The sequence below is a fragment of the Salmo salar genome, chromosome ssa04, assembly GCF_905237065.1.
Source record: "Salmo salar chromosome ssa04, Ssal_v3.1, whole genome shotgun sequence".
In the NCBI taxonomy this organism is placed as follows: domain Eukaryota; kingdom Metazoa; phylum Chordata; class Actinopteri; order Salmoniformes; family Salmonidae; genus Salmo; species Salmo salar.
The window spans coordinates 26,002,059-26,021,020 of record NC_059445.1 but is presented as its reverse complement, the minus strand read 5'-3'; the positions used below and the strand labels follow the sequence as shown (position 1 = coordinate 26,021,020).

At 43.8% G+C, this 18,962-nt stretch overlaps 1 protein-coding gene across 3 annotated transcripts in view; it reads left to right on the top strand.

Moving 5' to 3' along the window:
* LOC106602771 (RING finger protein 24) overlaps window positions 1–18,962 on the top strand; it is a 56,575-nt gene that overhangs the window by 19,969 nt on the left and 17,644 nt on the right. For 2 of the 3 annotated variants that reach the window (XM_014195618.2, XM_014195619.2), the window contains exons 2-4: window positions 13,518–13,667; window positions 18,036–18,078; window positions 18,681–18,722. In XM_014195618.2, coding sequence (XP_014051093.1) covers window positions 13,525–13,667; window positions 18,036–18,078; window positions 18,681–18,722 — 228 coding nt within the window. In that variant the 5' untranslated portion in view covers window positions 13,518–13,524. Of the gene's footprint in view, window positions 1–8,561; window positions 8,914–13,517; window positions 13,668–18,035; window positions 18,079–18,680; window positions 18,723–18,962 lie in introns of those variants that run through there. The other variant, XM_014195616.2, reaches the window with a different exon arrangement.

Sequence of the window (18,962 nt, the reverse complement as noted above, 5' to 3'; positions counted from 1 at the left end):
CACACCGTGTAAACATTCACAGTGCAGGGTGGGAAAAGTATGTGAACCCTTGGATTTAATAACTGGTTGACCCTCCTTTGTCAGCAATGACCTCAACCAAAAGTTTTCTGTAGTTGCGGATCAGACCTCTTTACAAAACTGTTTCAGGTCAGCAATATTCTTGGGATGTCTGGTGTGAACTGCTCTCTTGAAGTCATACCACAGCCTCTCAATCGGGTTGAGGTCAGGACTCTGACTGGGCCACTATTTTCTTCTGTTGAAGCCATTCTGTTGTGTTGATTTACTTCTGTGTTTTGGGTCGTTGTGCTGTTGCGTCACCCAACCTCTGTTGAGCTTCAGTAGGCGGACAGATAGCCTAACATTCTCCTGAAAAATGTCTTGATAAACTTGGGAATTCATTTTTCTGTTGATGATAGCAAGCTGCCCAGGCCCTGAGGCAGCAAAGCAGCCCCAAACCATGATGCTCCCTCCACCATACTTTACAGTTGGAATGACGTTTTGATGTAGGTGTGCTGTACCTTTTTTCTCAACACCTAGTGTTGTATGTTCCTTCCAAACAATTCCATATAACATCTGTCCACAGAATATTTTGCCAGTAGTGCTGTGGAACATCCAGGTGCACTTTTGCAAACTTCAGACGTGCAGCAATGTTTTTTTTGGACAGCAGTGACTTCCCGTGGTGTCCTCCCATGAACACCATTCTTGTTTAGTGTTTTACATATGTAGACTCGTCAACAGAGATGTTAGCATGTTCCTCAGATTTCTGTAAGTCTTTAGCTGACACTCCAGGATTCCTCTTAACCTCATTGAGCATTCTGCTCTTGCAGTCATCTTTGCAGGATGGCCACTCATAGTGAGAGTAGCAACAGTGCTGAACTTTCTCCATTTATAGACAATTTGTGTTACTGTGGACTGATGAACATCAAGGCTTTTAGAGATACTTTTGTAACCCTTTCCAGCTTTATGCAAGTCAACAATTCTTAATCTTAGGTCTTCTGAGATCTCTTTTGTTCGAGGCATGGTTCACATCAGGCAATGCTTCTTGTGAATAGCAAACTCAGATTTTTTTATAGGGCAAGGCAGCTCTAAACAACATCGCCAAATCTCTTCTCATTGATTTGGACTCCAGGTTAGCTGACTCCTGACTCCAATTAGCTTTAGGAGAAGTCGTTCTCCTAGGGATTCACATACTTTTTCCAACCTACACTGTGAATGTTTAAATTATGTATTCAATATAGACAAGAAAAATACAATAATTTGTGTGTTATTAGTTTAAGCACACTCTTTGTCTATTGTTGTCAATTTATGCAGAAATCCAGTTAATTCCAAAGGGTTCGCATACATTTTCTTGCCACTGTAGGCCAAGACCTGCACCCCCAGATCTTACATCAATTGAATCAAAGCCGTGTCCTGTATGTCCTCAGTGTGTCACCACACGTGGTGAAAACGTAGCTATTTAATCAACTTAACATCAATCATAAATCATGCCTAACTGTAATAGGCTAGATTTTGGGGAATGTAGTGGTAAGAAGTCCATCATTTTGAGATGATAGTCAGGGGCCGAGGACAGTCTGTCAGGGACTGAAATGGTCTATTGTATTCAAGTCCTCTTATAGTTAGCCTGTTAGACAGTGTAAAAAAACAGATAGGCTAAGCTTTAATGACTGCAAATCACCTAATGGCCAATCCATAAAACTCTGGAAAAAATCACAGTATACTACCAGGGGCACCAGTCGTAAAAACAAACTGCTCCTCCACACACACCTTCTAGTCTACCTCAGTCATGATAAGTTATAACAGTGCCTTCATAAAGAAATTAGTGATCATATCTGAGTGCTGCTTGCCTGCCATGGCATTAGCACCCACCCAACAACGTTTACACGGTGGGTTGTTGCATAACGACGCGTGGCTCTGCCAGTCCTGACAGAAACAGCCTTTGTCTCAGCAAGCTTGCGCTGGCTCTGGTGTATGTTTGTGTGTTTCTCAACATTGTTCGGAGGGAGAGAGTTCCACTGCCAGATCCAGCTAGAGCCACAGCAGAACTAGTCTTGGGGTGAGCCAAGCCCAGTCCAAACAAGACGATGGTGGAGCTAATTGTTATCCATCTGGGCTAAATAAATTAACTCAGCAAAAAAAGAAACGTCCCTTTTTCAGGACCCTGTCTTTCAAAGATAATTCAAAAAAATCCAAGTAACTTCACAGATCTTCATTTTAAAGGCTTTAAACACTGTTTCCCATGCTTGTTCAATGAACCATAAACAATTAATGAACATGCACCTGTGGAACGGTCTTTAAGACACTAACAGCTTACAGACGGTAGGCAATTAGTGTCCTAAGTTTCCATAACTGTCACCTTAAAGAGGCCTTTCTACTGACTCTGAAAAACACCAAAAGAAAGATGCCCAGGGTCCCTGCTCATCTGCGTGAACGTGCCTTAGGCATGCTGCAAGGGGGCATGAGGACTGCAGATGTGGCCAGGGCAATAAATTGCAATGTCCGTACTGTGAGACGCCTAAGACAGCACTACAGGGAGACAGGATGTACAGCTGATCGTCCTCGCAGTGGCAGACCAAGTGTAACAACACCTGACAAGGAGCGGTACATCCGAACATCACAGCTGCCGGACAGGTACAGGATGGCAACAACAACTGCCCGAGTTACACCAGGAACCCACAATCCCTCCATCAGTGCATAGACTCTCTGCAATAGACTGAGAGAGGCTGGACTGAGGGCTTGTAGGGCTGTTGTAAGGCAGGTCCTCACCAGACAGCACTGGCACCAGCGTGACAATGAGGAGGAGATGCACTGCAGTACTTAATGTAGCTGGTGGCCACACCAGATACTGTTACTTTTTGACACCCCCCTTTGTTCAGGGACACATTATTCCATTTCTGTTAGTCTAACGTCTGTGGAACTTGTTCAGTTTATGTCTCAGTTGTTGAGTCTTATGTTCATACAAATATTTACAGATGTTACGTTTTCTGAAAATAAACGCAGTTGACAGTGAGAGGACGTTTCTTTTTTTTGCTGAGTTTAGATTGTTACTCCAATGTCTCCGAGTAGCTCTAGACTAGCCGTCATAGTTGCCTTTGGGTCAATATATAATATCCACAGAAGTAGAATCGCTAGAAGGGTTTCCAGTCAAATTGCCATGGACAGAGATTCATTTTCCCAAGACCAAGAACTAGGCTACGACAGCAGTGAGGAGAGATGGATGATCTTGACCTGTCAGCCAGGATGCCCATTGGAGGTACTGCTGTAGTAGGCCTGCTCACAGATCTCAGACCTGTCAGCCTGCCTCCTTAGGCATCCTTCATTAGTAGTACAATAGTAATGCCTTTCTCAGCTGTAGATCAAGAGGCTGTTTAGATAAACCGGAATAGGGAGTCGTCGAATGAGGCCATATTGAGGTAAAATTTGCCTGTAAGTGTAGATCTAAGATCAGTTTACCAGTTATACTAGCCTAACCTTCACCATCTGAGGGTTATATGTAAAAAATAAAAAATAAATAAAAATAAGACCACTTGAAGGCAGATTTGTGGAAAGCTGTCAGAGGAGACTAAAGTGTGTTTTTTTCAGAGTGAGAGGATGGGAGGTTAGGTGAAACGCTGCACTTAGCCTGCTGTAGGATACCACACAGACAGCTGGTGGGACCTTAGAGCCGTCGGGGTTGGGAAGGGTTAATCCCCCCCATGCACTACATACATTCATGCGTACAGTATGCGGACACCCCTTCACATTTGTGGATTCAGCTATTTCAGCCACACCCGTTGCTGACAGGTGTACAGCACTAGTCAAAAGATTGGACACATCTACTCATTCAAGGGTTTTTCTTTATTTTTGACTATATAACACATGGAATCATGTAGTAACCAAAACGGTGTTAAACAAATCCAAATATTTGAGATTCTTGATGCCTTGATGACAGCTTTGCATTCTCTCAACCAGCTTCATGAGGTAGTCACCTGTAATGCATTTCAATTAACAGCTGTGCCTTATTAAAAGTTAATTTGTGGAATGTCTTTCCTTCTGAATGCGTTTGACACAATCAGTTGTGTTGTGACAAAGTAGGGGTGGTATACAGACGATAGCCCTATTTGGTAAAAGATCAAGTTCATATTATGGAAAGAACAGCTCAAATAAGCAAAGAGAAATGACAATCCATCATTACTTTAAGACATGGTCATTCAATACGGATAATGTCAAGAACTTCTAAAGTTTCTTCAAGTGCAATCGCAAAAACCATCAAGTGCTATGATGAAACTGGCTCTCATGAGGACCGCCACAGGTAAGGACGAACCCAGAGTTACCTCTGCTGCAGAGGATAACTTCATTAGCGTTACCAGCCTCAGAAATTGCAGCCCAAGTAAATGATTCAGAGTTCAAGTAACAGACACATCTCAACATCAACTGTTCAGAGGAGACTGCGTGAATCAGGCCTTCATGGTTGAATTGCTGCAAAGAAACCACTACTAAAGGACACCGATAAGAAGAAGAGACTTGCTTGGGCCAAGGTACATGTCCTTTGGAAATCTGTCCTTTGGTCTGATGAGTCCAAAATTGAGATTTTTTTGGGTTCCAACTGCCATGTCTTTGTGAGACACAGAGTAGATGAACAGATGATCTCCGCATGCGTGGTTCCCACTGTGAGGCATAGAGAAGATGGTGTGGGGGTGCTTTGCTGGTGACCATGTCTGTGATATATTTAGAATTCAAGGTACACTTAACCAGCATGGTTACCACAGCATTCTGCAGCATTACGCCATCAGGTCTGGGCTTTGTGGAACTATCATTTGTTTTTCAACAGGACAATGACCAAACACACCTCCAGGCTGTGTAAGGGCTATTTGACAAAGAAGAAAAGGGATGGAGTGCTGCATCAGATGACCTGGCCTCCACAATCACCTGACCTCAACCAAATTGAGATGGTTTGGGATGAGTTGGACCACAGAGTGACGGAAAAGCAGCCAACAAGTGCTCAGCATATGTGGGAACTCCTTCAAGACTGTTGAAAAAGCATTCCAGGTGAAGCTGGTTGAGAGAATGTCAAGAGTGTGCAAAGCTGTCACCAAGGCAAAGGGTGGCTACTTTGAAGAATCTCAAATAGAAAATACATTTTGATTTGTTTAACACTTTTTTGGTTACTATGTGTTATTTCATAGTTTTGATTTCTACACTATTATTCTACAAGGTAGAAACAAATAGTAAAAATAAAGAAAAACCCTTGAATGAGTAGGTGTGTAGGGGCGGGACACGATGCAAATAGTCCAGCTAGCCATTTGATTACCTGGTCAGGAGTCTTATGGCTTGGTGGTAAATGCTGTTGAGAAGCCTTTTGGTCCTAGACTTGGCACTGCGTTACCGCTTGCCATGCGATAGCAGAGAGAACAGTCTGACTGGGGTCTTTGACAATTTTTAGGGCCTTCCTCGGACACCGCCTGGTACAGAGGTCCTGGATGGCAGGCAGCTTAGCCCCAGTGATGTACTGGGCCGTACGCACTACCCTCTGTAGTGCTTCGCGGTCGGAGGCCGAGCAGTGGCCGTACCAAGCAGTGATGTGACCAGTCAGGATGCTCTCGATGTTGCAGCTGTAGAACCTTTTGAGGATCTGAGGACCCATGCCAAATCTTTTTAGTTTCCTGAGGGGAATAGGCTTTGTCATGCCCTCGTCATGACTGTCTTGGTGTGTTTGGACCATTCTAGTTTGTTGGTGATGTGGACCCCAAGGAACTTGAAGCTCTCAACCTGCTCCACTACAGCCCTGTCGATGAGAATGGGGGCGTGCTCGGTCTTCCTTTTCCTGTAGTCCACAATCATCTTCTTTGTCTTGATTATGTTGAGGGATAAGTTGTTATTCTGGCACCACCCGGCCAGGTCTCTGACCTCCCTATAGGCTGTCTCGTCATTGTCGGTGATCAGGCCTACCACTGTTGTGTTGTATGCAAACTTAATGATGGTGTTGGAGTCGTGCCTGGCCACACAGTCGTGGGTGAACAGGGAGTACAGGAAGGGACTGAGAACACACCCCTGAGGGGCTCCAGTGTTGAGGATCAGCGTGGCAGATGTGTTGCTACCTACCCTCACCACCTGGGGGCGGCCCTTCAGGAAGTCCAGGATCCAGTTGCAGAGGGAGGTGTTTGGTCCCAGGATCCTTAGCTTAGTGATGAGCTTTGAGGACACTATGGTGTTGAACGCTGAGCTGTAGTCAACGAATATCATTCTCACATAGGTGCTCCTTTTGTCCAGGTGGGAAAGGGCAGTGTGGAGTGCAATAGAGATTGCATCATCTGTGGATCTGTTTGGTCGGTAGGCAAATTGGAGTGGGTCTAGGGTTTCTGGGATTATGGTGATGATGTGAGCCATGACTAGCCTTTCAAAGCACTTCATTGCTACGGGTCTTTAGTCATTTAAGCAGGTTACCTTAAGTGTTCTTGGGCACAGGGACTATGGTGGTCTGCTTGAAACATGTTGGTTTTACAGACTCAATCAGGGACATGTTGAAAATGTCAGTGAAGACACCTGCCAGTTGGTCAGCACGTGCCCGGAGCACACGTCCTGGTAATCCGTCAGGCCCCGCGGCCTTGTGAATGTTGTCCTGTTTAAAGGTCTTCCTCACGTCGGCTACAGAGAGCGTGATCACACAGTCGTCCGGAACAGCTGATGCTCTCATGCATGCCTCGGTGTTGCTTGCCTCGAAGTGAGCATAGGAGTGATTTAGCTCGTCTAGTAGGCTCGTGTCACTGGGCAGCTCGTGGCTGTGCTTCCCATTGTAGTCTGTAATAGTTTGCAGGCCCTGCCACATAAGGTGAGCGTCGGAGCCGGTGTAGTACGATTCAATCTTAGTCCTGCATAGCAGGTTTCTTATAAGCTTCCGGGTTAGAGTCCCGCACCTTGAAAGCAGTGGGTCTACCCTTTAGCTCAGTGCGAATGTTACCTGTAATCCATGGCTTCTGGTAGGATATGTACGTAGTCACTTTGGTACGGGCCTTCCCTGTGGCTCAGTTAGTAGAGCATGGTGTTTGCAACGCCAGCATGGTGTGTGCAACGCCATGGTTGTGGGTTCAATTCCCACGGGGGGCCAGTACCAAAAAAAAAAAATGCATGAAATGAAATGTATGCATTCACTACTGTAAGTCGCTCTGGATAAGAGCGTCTACTAAATGACTAAAATGTAAATGTAAAATGTCACTGTGGGGACGACATCCTCGATGCACTTATTGATAAAGCCAGTGACTAATGTGGTGTACTCAATGCCATCGGAAGAATCCCGGAACATATTCCAGTCTGTGCTAGCAAAACAGTCCTGTAGTTTAGCATCTGCTTTATCTGACCACTTTTTTATAGACCGAGTCACTGGTGCTTCCTGCTTTAATTTTTGTTTGTAAGCAGGAATCAGAAGGATAGAATTGTGGTCAGATTTGCCAAATGGAGGGCGAGGGAGAGCTTTGTATGCGTCTCTGTGTGTGGAGTACAAGTGATCTAGAATGGTTTTCCCTCTGGTTGCGCATTTAACATGCTGATAGAAATTTTGGTAAAACTGATTTAAGTTTCCCTGCATTAAAGTCCCCGGCCGCTAGGAGCGTCGCCTCTGGGTGAGCAGTTTCCTGTTTGCTTATTTCCTTATACAGCTGACTGAGTGTGGTCTTAGTGCAGGAATCCGTCTGTGGTGGTAAATAAACAGTTACGACAAATATAGATGAAAACTCTCTTGGTAAATAGTGTGGTCTACAGCTTATCATTAAATACTCTACTTCCGGTGAGCAAAATCCAGAGACTTCCTTAGATTTTGTGCACCAGCTGTTTACAAATATGCGCGATCTGCCCCCCCCCTTACTGGAGTGTGCTGTTCTATCTAGCCAGTGCAGTGTAGATTCCACAAGCTGAATATCCATGTTGGCAAGTAATACTGACGGTAAAGGCAGATTTCCCACTCGCCGTCGGCGTATCCTTACAAGGCACCCCGCTCTGTGTTCTCTGTACCTGCGTCTTTTTCTCCTGCCAATGACAGGGATTTTGGCCTTGTCGGGTGTCTGAAGTACATCCTGTACGTCCTGCTTGTTGAAGTAAAAATCTTTGTCTAATCCGAGGTGAGTGATCGCTGTCCTGATATCCAGAAGCTCTTTTTTGCCGTAAGATACGGTGGCAGAAACATTATGTACAAAATAAGTTACAAATGACGCGAGGAAAAACACACATAATAGCACAATTGGTTAGGCGCCCGTAAAACTGCTGCCATTTCTTCCGGCGCCATTTTATCATCATCTTCTCTTCCCTAACAGTTGAAACTCAGCTCAAACATTGAAAAACAACCTAGCTTGTGAACAAAACAAGGTAAATAGCCAAGAAAAACAAGGACAGAGTCTCACTTCAGTAGACTTTAGTTTCAAGTAAATTAGACCTGGTAGATTATATATATATTTTTGATCTACCTGCCACGGTGGCTGCTGGACCAAAAAGCTAATTTTAGGCCCTGGTCTGAACATATGGGTTTCATGTTACCCCAGAGTTTGTGTGGGTGTTTGCTTCTGGAATGTGTATGTCAAAGGGCCATGTGGAACCAGTGTGTTTTGGGAGCCCAGCTAAGTGGCGATAACCGGGCTTTCCAGTCGTTGCCTCGTTTTGATAGAAAGATTGTGAGGTTGGCGTGGCGCCACTGCATACTGGCAGAGCAAGGGGGCAGATTTGAGCCCAACCGAGAGGGCAGCAGTGTTTATGACCGCATACCAGCCTAGGGGCTAAAGCTAGGGAGACTGAGGGTGTTTAAATTGTGATGGTGTTATTACTACCATTCGTGGTCGCAGTGTGTGTGACGAGGGGAAAAGGAAAATGAACAAAGGCTGAGCCTCTTCCCAGCGCTACCGTTCTCAGAGTTATAGATTGGGTTCCGCTCAACACTATGAAGGCACCACGCGGGTGAGTGTGTGTGTGGGTTAATGAGTGTGTGTCCTCTTGAAGTGAACAGTGTGCGGAAGACAGGGTTTATGGTTTATTATGTCTGTTGGCGTGGCTGTATAGGGAGGAGTAACTGTAAACTGTGTGTGTGTGTGTGTGGAGTTGGGCTGTATCCAGTTTCTTACCTTCTTACTGTGCCTGTGCCATCCCAGGATATACATTATTACCGGTAGTGCACACAAGGGGTGCTGTTTTTTTTTTTTCAAATGTTATTTACCAGAATGCTAACATGTACTAAGGAATCCCCATAGGGGAGGCTAGGTAAACGCTAACGAGCGCATGCAAACCTTTTCTACTAAGACATCTCATAAAGTAATGCAAGTATCTCAAAACATAGTTTGCAGCACACACAAAACAAATATTAGACCGCAGGGATCTTCATCCAGGAGGGGATTGTCTCTGCTGCTGTCACCAAGAAGCTTGATCTTGCAAGCTAACGTTAGCCATTTATCAAAACCCAGCTGGAGTGAGTTGATTTGGCACATCTTAGATAGTTAACTTAATAGTTATAAAATATATCAGTTTGGAATTTCATACAAGTTAAGTTGCGCTGCAGGAGTGACTCACCTCAAGAAGCTCCCGTTTTGCTTGTTGTGCATCTTTGTAAACAAACACAGTTGACTGGCTTAAACAGCTGTTTTGGGGAACTAGTACCGGTAAGCTTCATAATGAAAAATGATCTAACAGGCGAACTGATGAATGCGATCTGCTTTGTCTATTTCCTAGTGCACAGGTTGACTGCAGGTATTTATTTATTACAAATATTCAGATTTATATATTTTTTAAATGTATTGACAGTATTGGAAAATCCATACAGAGGATTTTTCTAAATTCCCGGGATACGGTAAATATGGTCTTTCTCTTTTCATTCTTAGGCATGTCCCTCTGTGGAGAATGGGAATTTTCAGTTGTGGACCACACAAACACATACTCATTCAGGAATTGTATTTTCTTCAATAGTAGTAGGGTGTGTGTGTGGACACATTTTACTATACTTGTTAGTACCAAAAGTCCTCACAAGAATAGTAAACAACAGAAATTGTGAGGACATTTTGCCAGGCCTCAGTACTTTAGGGTTAGTGGTTAAGTTTAGGGTTAGGGAAAATAGGATTTTGAATGGGAATAAATTGTTGGTCCCCAAAAAGAGAGTGTGTGTGTGTGTAAAAATATTATGTGTATGTAAGCACCTGAGCTGAGACTGGGCATCTACCACCACACTATCAGATTAGAGAAGCAATGTATGTTAAAAAAACAATCTGAAATTACCATCACCCACTAATTAACTTTTTGCAAATTAAAAGTGTTTGAGCTAGTCATTTATCTTAAACAATTAGCTATGACGTAACCAATTAATATATAGCACAACTTTGGAATTCACCCCAACTTTTTGGGTGACCTGACTAAATTGAATACTTCACCAAAAGTATGTGCTTTGTGCACGGGGGAATTGTCATGCTGAAACAGGAAAGGGCCTTACCCAAACTATTGCCACAATGTTGGAAGCACAGAATCATTTAAAATGTCATTGTATGCAGTAGTGTTAAGACTTCCCTTCACTAGAACTAAGGGGCCTAGCCCAAACCATGAAAAACAGCCCCAGACCATTATTCCTCCTCCACCAGCGTAACCACAGAATGCAGGACGCGACTGAAGAGACAACCAATTTGCTAGTTACAACATCTGCTCTGGAAAGACAGCAGAGAGTAGAAAGGCAGTTTGCCATTTACAGCAGCGCGTCCCCTGAACGATAACGAAGAGGTAGGTTTCCTGACCACAGAGACGGGGGTGAGAAGGTGATGAAGCGTACTTCATGAGCTGTTACCGAAAAACAACTGGCATTTGGAAAGTTTGAGGTGAGGGATAAAGTGCGGTGGAACAAGTTAGCCAGAGAAACCTATAGAGGTGAAAGAAACACCACACACTTTCCCTCTTTCTCACTTTTTCAATAGAGTGGATAAAAATGGGTATGCCAGATGTACTCTGCCTGAAAGAGATCAATTATGCCGACAAAGGGTCTCATGCTCTGCTGCTGGCACATTGTAGAACATATGTCCACAGGCAGAACGTGTACAATGTAATAACCTGCAGAGTAGCCCAAAGATGTTGCTTATGTTATGTTGAACTCGACAGTAACACTTTTGTGTGAGTGAGGAGGGATTATTTAATATTTTACTCAGTGAACATTATTTTTGCACACATGTAGCCTTGTGCACTTGATCAATGCCTGTTTGTTTCTATTTCTACTTTAAGATGTTTTTTCCCAAGTGCAATATTTAGATGTGTGTGTGTGTGATCACAAGCGTTCTATTATAAAGGCTGCCATGGCTAACTGCAATATTAGTGTGTTGTTTTTTTTTTCCAAGACTTGAGTGTCAATTGCAGTAAAGTCTAGGCAACAAATAACATTGGATTGCTTTCTTTACATTTTTTAGCAGTGAGTTAGGTTCACATTAAGTACTTTTTATTTTACACACACACACAAGTCTTTGTTGTTTAATTAGTTAAAACCTGCATTTCCCCCTAGCAGGGATTTTTTGCATGTTTCGGTGCAACAAAAAAAAGTAACACCTTTTTTGGGCCCTCACCAGTTTGCATCCCTGCGAACTGCCAGATGGTGAAGCGTGATTCATCATTCCAGAGAACACGTTTCCACTACTCCAATGGCGGCGAGCTTTACACCGCTCCAGCCGACGCTTGGCACTGTGCATGGTGATCTTAGGCTTGTGTGCGGCTGCTCGGCCATGTAGACACATTTCATGAAGCCCCCGACGAGCAGTTCTTGTTCTGACGTTGCTTCCAGAGGCAGTTTGGAACTCGGTAGTGAGTGTTGCAACCAAGGACAGATGACTTCAGCACTCTCCGGTCCTGTTCTGTGAGCTTGTGTGGCCTACCACATTGCAGCTGAGCCGTTGTTGCTCCACTTCACAATAACAGCACGTACAGTTGACCAGGTCAGAAATTTGACGAACTGACTTGTTGGAAAGGTGACGGTGTCCTGTTGAAAGTCACTGAGCTCTTCAGTAAGGCCATTCTACTGCCAATGTTTGTCTATGGAGATTGTATGGCTGTGTACTCGATTTTATACACCTGTTGTGTGGCAGAAAATAGAGGAGTCCACTAATTTCAAAGGGTGTCCACATACTTTTGTATATAGATGGTGTATAAATGTGAGTTATAGATCTGTTATTCACATGGAAAGCATGTCTAAGAAGCAGTATATGCGCTATTTTCGATGCTTTCCGTGTTTATTTTCTTTTGCGTCTTTTACTTTCAAATTTGTACACTAGCTTCAAACCACTGAAAATACAATATTTTTGGTTACTGAAAATATATTTCACAGCGATTTTAAATGGCACAATGATTCTCTACACCCCTCAAACTCTTATGGACCAAGTGGCACAGAGGTCGCTGTGAAATCTCTTTTGTCTGGCGCAGCGGTTTAAGGCACTGCATTGCTGTGCTAGAGGCGTCACCACAGACCCAGGTTCGATCCCGGGCTGTATCACAACCGGCCGTGATTAGGAGCCCCATAGGGCGGTGCACAATTGGCTCAGAGTCGTCCTGGTTAGGGGAGGGTTTGGCCAGGGTAGGCAGTCATTGTAAATAAGAATTTGTTCTTAACTGACTTGCCTAGTTTAAATCAGGCCCTGATTAGAGGGGAACAATGAAAAAATGCAGTGGAACTAGCTTCGAGGTCCAGAATTTATTTATATATTTATTCATTATTTAAACTTTATTTGACCTGGGACACTAGGTGGGTGCAATTATTTATCAGGTAGAACAGAAAACCAGCAGGCTCCGGACCTTGTAGGATTAGAGACAAATATCCCTGCTCTACACTTTTGTATTGTTACATAACTGAAATTAGGTGAACTAATCGAATTTTATCAACCAGGAAATGGTGTTGCACCTGGAAATGGTGTTGCACCTTTAAAATCGAGGGGTTTTGACCATTTTGGACCTTTTTACAGCGTGAGGGTCTCTTCTCATCCCACTTCAACATGCAGTGCTGTTGTGAAATTATCAACTTTACCCTACCCTTTATAACAATCACCATATATACTGATAGTTTAAAACAAAACTACCAAAACTATTGCTGATGGTGATCTTGAACAATAAAATCTAATGTAAGCCCCGATCAGCAGGTATAGCCAGATGAGTTGTCTCCGGTAGCTTCATTTTATTCAGGTAAAACACAATTTTCAACAGCTTATTTGTTAACAATAACCTAGTAAATTACATTGATTGTCACTGTACTAATAAAGACTAATATTGTTCAAGCCATTTTACAAGCATTCGAATGCTGAAGGTGCCGCAGTGATGTGCAAGATCAGGAATAGGCCTACCTCAGTGACATTACGCAACTAACAAATGTATATGATCATGGTGGCCTGTTCTTGTCAATTCACCCTACCTATTGTCATTGTGGCAGGCTGGAAGCCATATCAAAGCTTTCTGCAGGCTATGAGAAATTGTCCAGTACACACTCAGCCCAACTGACCACAGGACTATCTATCACTTTATCACATCCCCTAATCCATCTCTCTCTCTCTCTCTCTTTGCAGGATATCCATGAGCTCCGATTTCCAGCACTACAGTTTCAGGATGCCTAATATCGGGTTTCAGAACCTTCCTCTCAACATCTACATTGTGGTGTTTGGGACCGCCATCTTTGTCTTCATCCTCAGCCTTCTCTTCTGTTGCTACTTGATAAGGTATGATCCACATTCCTAGTTCCTAGTTTCTATAGTCTACTTTGAAAATCTTGATTTGTGTTTAGGTTTCCTTGCACCGGTGCCAGACAGTGTAGATTCTGGGTTATGACATTTGTTTGTGACCCCATATTTGACATCAACAGAGCCTCACTCCAATGTTTATGGTGGCCATTTAAAAAAAAAAGAATGGCCCCTTCAATACATTTGAAGTCCCAGACCTGGCTGTATTATATTGCTTTGCGGAGATCTTATTGGCCCGCCACTCTAGCCCCTCTGGTCCAATCACGATAGTCCTGAGCACTGTTGCCATGGTGGACAACCATGGCAATGGCCAATGACGTTGGAACTCTGTAGCATTTCTTACCTATAGTAGCGAGAAGCAGCATGTCTCAACCCAAATTCACCCTGCCCTTTACCTAACCGGCGGGGGGAGATGGTGTGTTTCTGCTTTTGTTTCGTTGTTTCGCCCCTCCCTCCTCAAGACAAACTATGAAATTGATGCAGTGTCACGATACAATTCTGTGAGGAAAAAGAAAAGGGGGAAAAAAGGTGGTCAGATTAAGTAATTTATAGAAAAACGTTGTCCCAAATGGCACCCTATTCCCTATAGTGCACTACATTTGAGCAAGCAGAGCCCTATGGGCCCTAGTCAAAAGTAATGCACTGTGTAGGGAATAGGGTGCCATTTGGGACAGTTTTTACTCTGAGAGGCTTCTAAAGATGCAGTCTCCCTTTCTAACATGTGGCCCCCATGGTTCCCTAAACCAACCACACACACACACCACAAAACCACAAGGCCTCACTGGATAGGCTACACTTCCCATGTATATTAACACAGAATCAGTTTGATTTTCCTTGACCCAGTTTCATTGCCTTTAGAGACCGATGGACGAAACACTGAGCCCTGTCTTAACTTTAGCCCCCTTCACATCACACCGAGGCTCCAGTGTGGCGTTTCCCTTGGATACAGATCTAGGATCAGCTTCCCTCAATCCTAACCTTAACCATTAGTGGGGAAAATGCAAAACTACCCATAGACGCTCTTCTTGGGTCAACTTGACCCTACTCCTCACAGCCAGTCCACAGATGATCCTCTAAAAGCTGGACAAATACAGGAAAGGAGAGGGGAACGAGGCCAGTCGGGCTCTGGAGAGGACATGTTAATGCTCGCTTTCCCGGTGTGGCCCAAGCAAACACGGCCCGGACAGCTTGACGTGAGGCTGAACGTCACAGGTAGACTCGACTCCCTCCTCTCGGTCAGTCCCGAAGTCCACACACATACGTGAAATAAGCCTGTGGTTGGCGAACACACCATACACACACATACACGTTGAGGAGTGTTTGTTGTCCAGTTCTGTTTTAGAAGTCAGTTACATTATTTTAGTATAGGAGTCCATGGAAAGATCACATCCCTAAGCACCAAGTGGCCCTTCTGTGGTCTCCTGTATTTTTACTGAAACTTTCATCTATCCCCCTCACTACCATGCTAACAGGGCCACTTATCAAATCTGCCCCTCACCTTTGACAACCCCCTGACCCCTCACCTTTGACCTCTGCCCCTTGCCCAATGGGAGTCTCTGCATCTTTACCCGCTGCTCTCTTTCAGAAGGTGTCAGTCTCTCTCCTAGAACTGTGCTGCTGTGTGTTACAGATCCCTCAGCCTCTCGCTCTGCTCCGAGAGGTTAAGGTTACTAGTAACGGAGGTAAATCTTCAACACATATGTCTCTCAATCGCTTTCTCTTTTTCTCCCTTTTTTTTTATACACTGAGTGTACAAAATATTAGGAACATGTTTTTAATATTGAGTTGCACCCCCTTTTGCCCTCAGAACAGCCTCAATTCGTTGGGGGCATGGACTACAAGGTGTCAAGCATTCCACAGGGATGCTGGCCCTTGTTGACTCCAATGCTTCCTTAAGTTGGGTCAAGTTGGCTGGATGTCCTTTGGGCGTTGGACCATTCTTGATAGACACGGGAAACTGTTGAGCGTGAAAAACCCAGCAGCGTTGCAGATCTTGACGCACTCATCCCGGTGCGCCTGGCACCTACTACCATACCCTGTTCAAACGCACTTAAATCTTTTGTTTTGCCCATTCACCTTTGAATGGCACACACACAATCCATGTCTCAATTGTCTCAAGGCTTAAAAGTCCTTCTTTAACCTGTCTTCTCCCCTTCATCTACACTGATTTTGAAGTGGATTTAACAGGTGACATCCATAAGGGATAAAAGCTTTTACCTGGATTCAGTCTGTCATGGAAAGAGCAGGTGTTCCTAATGTTTTGTGAACTCTGTGTATATCTATCCCTCCTCCTACTGTCTTTCGATTCTGTTTTTCATTCAACATGTTTTATTCTTTTGCCTTTTTGATTTGTGCTGAAGTGAATGGTTGGTGTAATGACAATACAAACCGACCACTGGCGTTATCTATGATCTTCCTTTTAACTTCAGGTGATGGGAAAATGTCTAAACGGAGTTACCAAAATAGTTATTTGTTTATAAATGTCTGTTAATATCCAAGCTAGCTTAATGTTAATGCACTACGTGTATTAACTGTTCATAGTAAAAATGTTCACAGGGTGGTATATATACTCACCGTTTTCATAATATTTGTGGATCTATTTAAATTTTGTGCTTTCTCATGGCTGACTTTCTTCAAGCTATAGTAAGTTAGGTGTCATTTTCCATTCACAACACTTTTCAAAGGGTTATTTATCTTAAGAATATGGACTTCCCTATGCTTGGCTGCCTCTCTCTTGAGTTGACCTTTATACTCCTCTCCCATTTGTGAGCATTGTCATGCCCTCTTAAAGGACCTTAGCTTCCCCACTAAAGATGAAGGTTAATGTGCCCAGTCGTTTCCTTTCCTTGTATTCTATCCGCTTGATCATATATCTTAGGACTTTAAAGGTGAAAGTAAAATATCAGAGCCCTATCCAGTCCTGTCACCCATCATTGCTTGTGAAGGTCAAGGGAAGAAAATCAAGAAAGGAAGTTGTTTAGTTTTACTGGGATGTAAAGTAAAGCTCCCATTTCTCCCACACAAATGATTCATCTGTCTCTCCTTCTAGCCTAGTCAGCATTAACGAAGGCCACTACGGTAAAGGCAAGACAGGAGCTCTGGTTAGTTAGGCGCACTCACGTGAAAAGCATCCCTGCTGCATTCACACGAATGATGGTGATAAAACCATGTGTCCTGCTGGCAGAAACCGCACGTGGGGGTGCTTTTTTTAACGCTTGAGAGGGAAAGCATTAGTCTCTCGACATGGCGGACATTTTGTCTAAGCAGTCCAGTTCGGACCAGACCATTTGCCATTCAGTACGGGGGGCCCACATTACATTGAGTCGTGTCAAGGTGTGGAATTCCCACCTAGTTGTGGCAGTGGAGCTGTGCCACAGCACGACTGCTGACCAGTGCTCCGTCAAAGTCGTCATAAGGTCGTCCGGGTGACGTTTGAGTGAGATTGAGTTTGGTGCTGATAGGTGGGAAGTAGGTTATGTTTTGGTTTGGTCGGGGTTAGTGGGGGAGGTGTATAAGTGTCATTAGGGTCAGAAGCAGCCAAGCCATTGGGGTTAAATGTCACCGTTCACAGCTGTGAGATGGGTGTGATATCACAGAGTTCGTCCCAAATGAAACCCTATTCCCTATATAGTGCACTACATTAGACAAGAGCACATAGGGATTTGGGATACCACCATTGTGAAATCAAATGGGTCTGTGGGCAGAACGGGTGCCCTACCCGACCTCGGGCCATTCCATTTCATAGACCATAAAAGATAGCAGATCCAATCCTTTTCAAAAGCCATTTTGAAATGCCAAGTGGAACCACATATGATGACAGTATTTCCTGTGTGTGTGTATATAAAGAGTTCATAGGGAAAGGCCGGGATTCAATTCAGTGGTTATTACAATGACCGTAGCTTCCATCAACTCATCTGGATTGATTTATGACTTCAAAACTAAAGATTAAAAAAAATGGAAGGTTAAGATTGAATCCAGGCTACCATAGTCAAGATATTGTACAGGGGTGAGTTTCTTGAAAGTTTCGTAGCACTAAAATAATTTTTAATCCAATGTAGACCAGGCTAGTTCAAAACTGCAGCACTGCCATCAATGTCTGTTTCTACAGCGCCTAAACAGTTGAATTTGACTTGCTTTTATTTCCGTGCTGGAGATTTGAATGGACATTGTTTAAGCAGCCATGTTTTTCTGCCCCGAATGCTCTCTATCTATACAGTTGCTCACTTCCTGTTTCAGGGTCTATTGACTTGCCACTGTATCTGAATGTACTGTGAGTGCAACTGGCGAGTTGTAGCGGCTCCTTTACTAATTGAAGAGATGCTGTGTTTCTCTGCCTTGTCCCTACAGGTTAAGGCACCAGGCGCACAAGGAGCTGTATGCGTACAAACAAGTAAGAGGCCCGTCGTCTATGCACGCGTGCGCTCACACTTGCACACACACACAAAGATACTATGGACATGGTTTCTTTTTCTCACAGTATGTCACTGTAGCCTACAAATCCTCTGTTGCTGAACATACACATTATATAGTACACACCCTTAATATACATACTGTAGAAGGCATCAGGGTAAAAACAGAAGGATTGTGGTTTATTTTGGGCTAGTTTCATTGGAAGTGGGGGACTCCACCTTAATCAAATGTACGGCCAGTTTTAGCCAGCCAGCCTGCTGAAAAAGTAACTTCCAGTCGTAGCTGTACTCCTTCCTATCAGAGAAGACATTTCCAGATGCTGTGCGTGAAATAGCAGCAGGAAGCATTGATTTTGTTGATACGCCTTTAATCCCTTTAAGTGAGTGGTGAGGGCTCGGGGCTGAGCCACACAGGACCATAACTGCCTGTAACTGAACTGAACTCTACTGTCCATTCATACATCACCATTCTTCTAATACTAAAAACAAACAAGTATTGGATTCACTTCTGGATGTTTCCTGTGAGAAAAAGTGTGTTTTATGTTGTCTGTTCTAATTGTATGCCTTTTTTATTTCCCCTCAGGTTATACAGAAGGAAAAGGTCAAAGAGCTAAATTTGCATGAGGTAAGCACTTAACCTTTTTCTTGTTCCATTGTCTTGACTTCTATTGATACTGTATCTCATGGTTACATGGGCTTTGAGTTGATATTGTTTAGCATTGCACCAGGTGTTGAAACTTTTTTTTATTGGACCGGACATGGACATTCTGTAATACGACTGACAAGCTTAGCACACTCTGTGCTGTACTTCCCTAATGTAACCTATTAGTAACATTAGTAACTGTGTTTGGTCGTTGTACTGAAC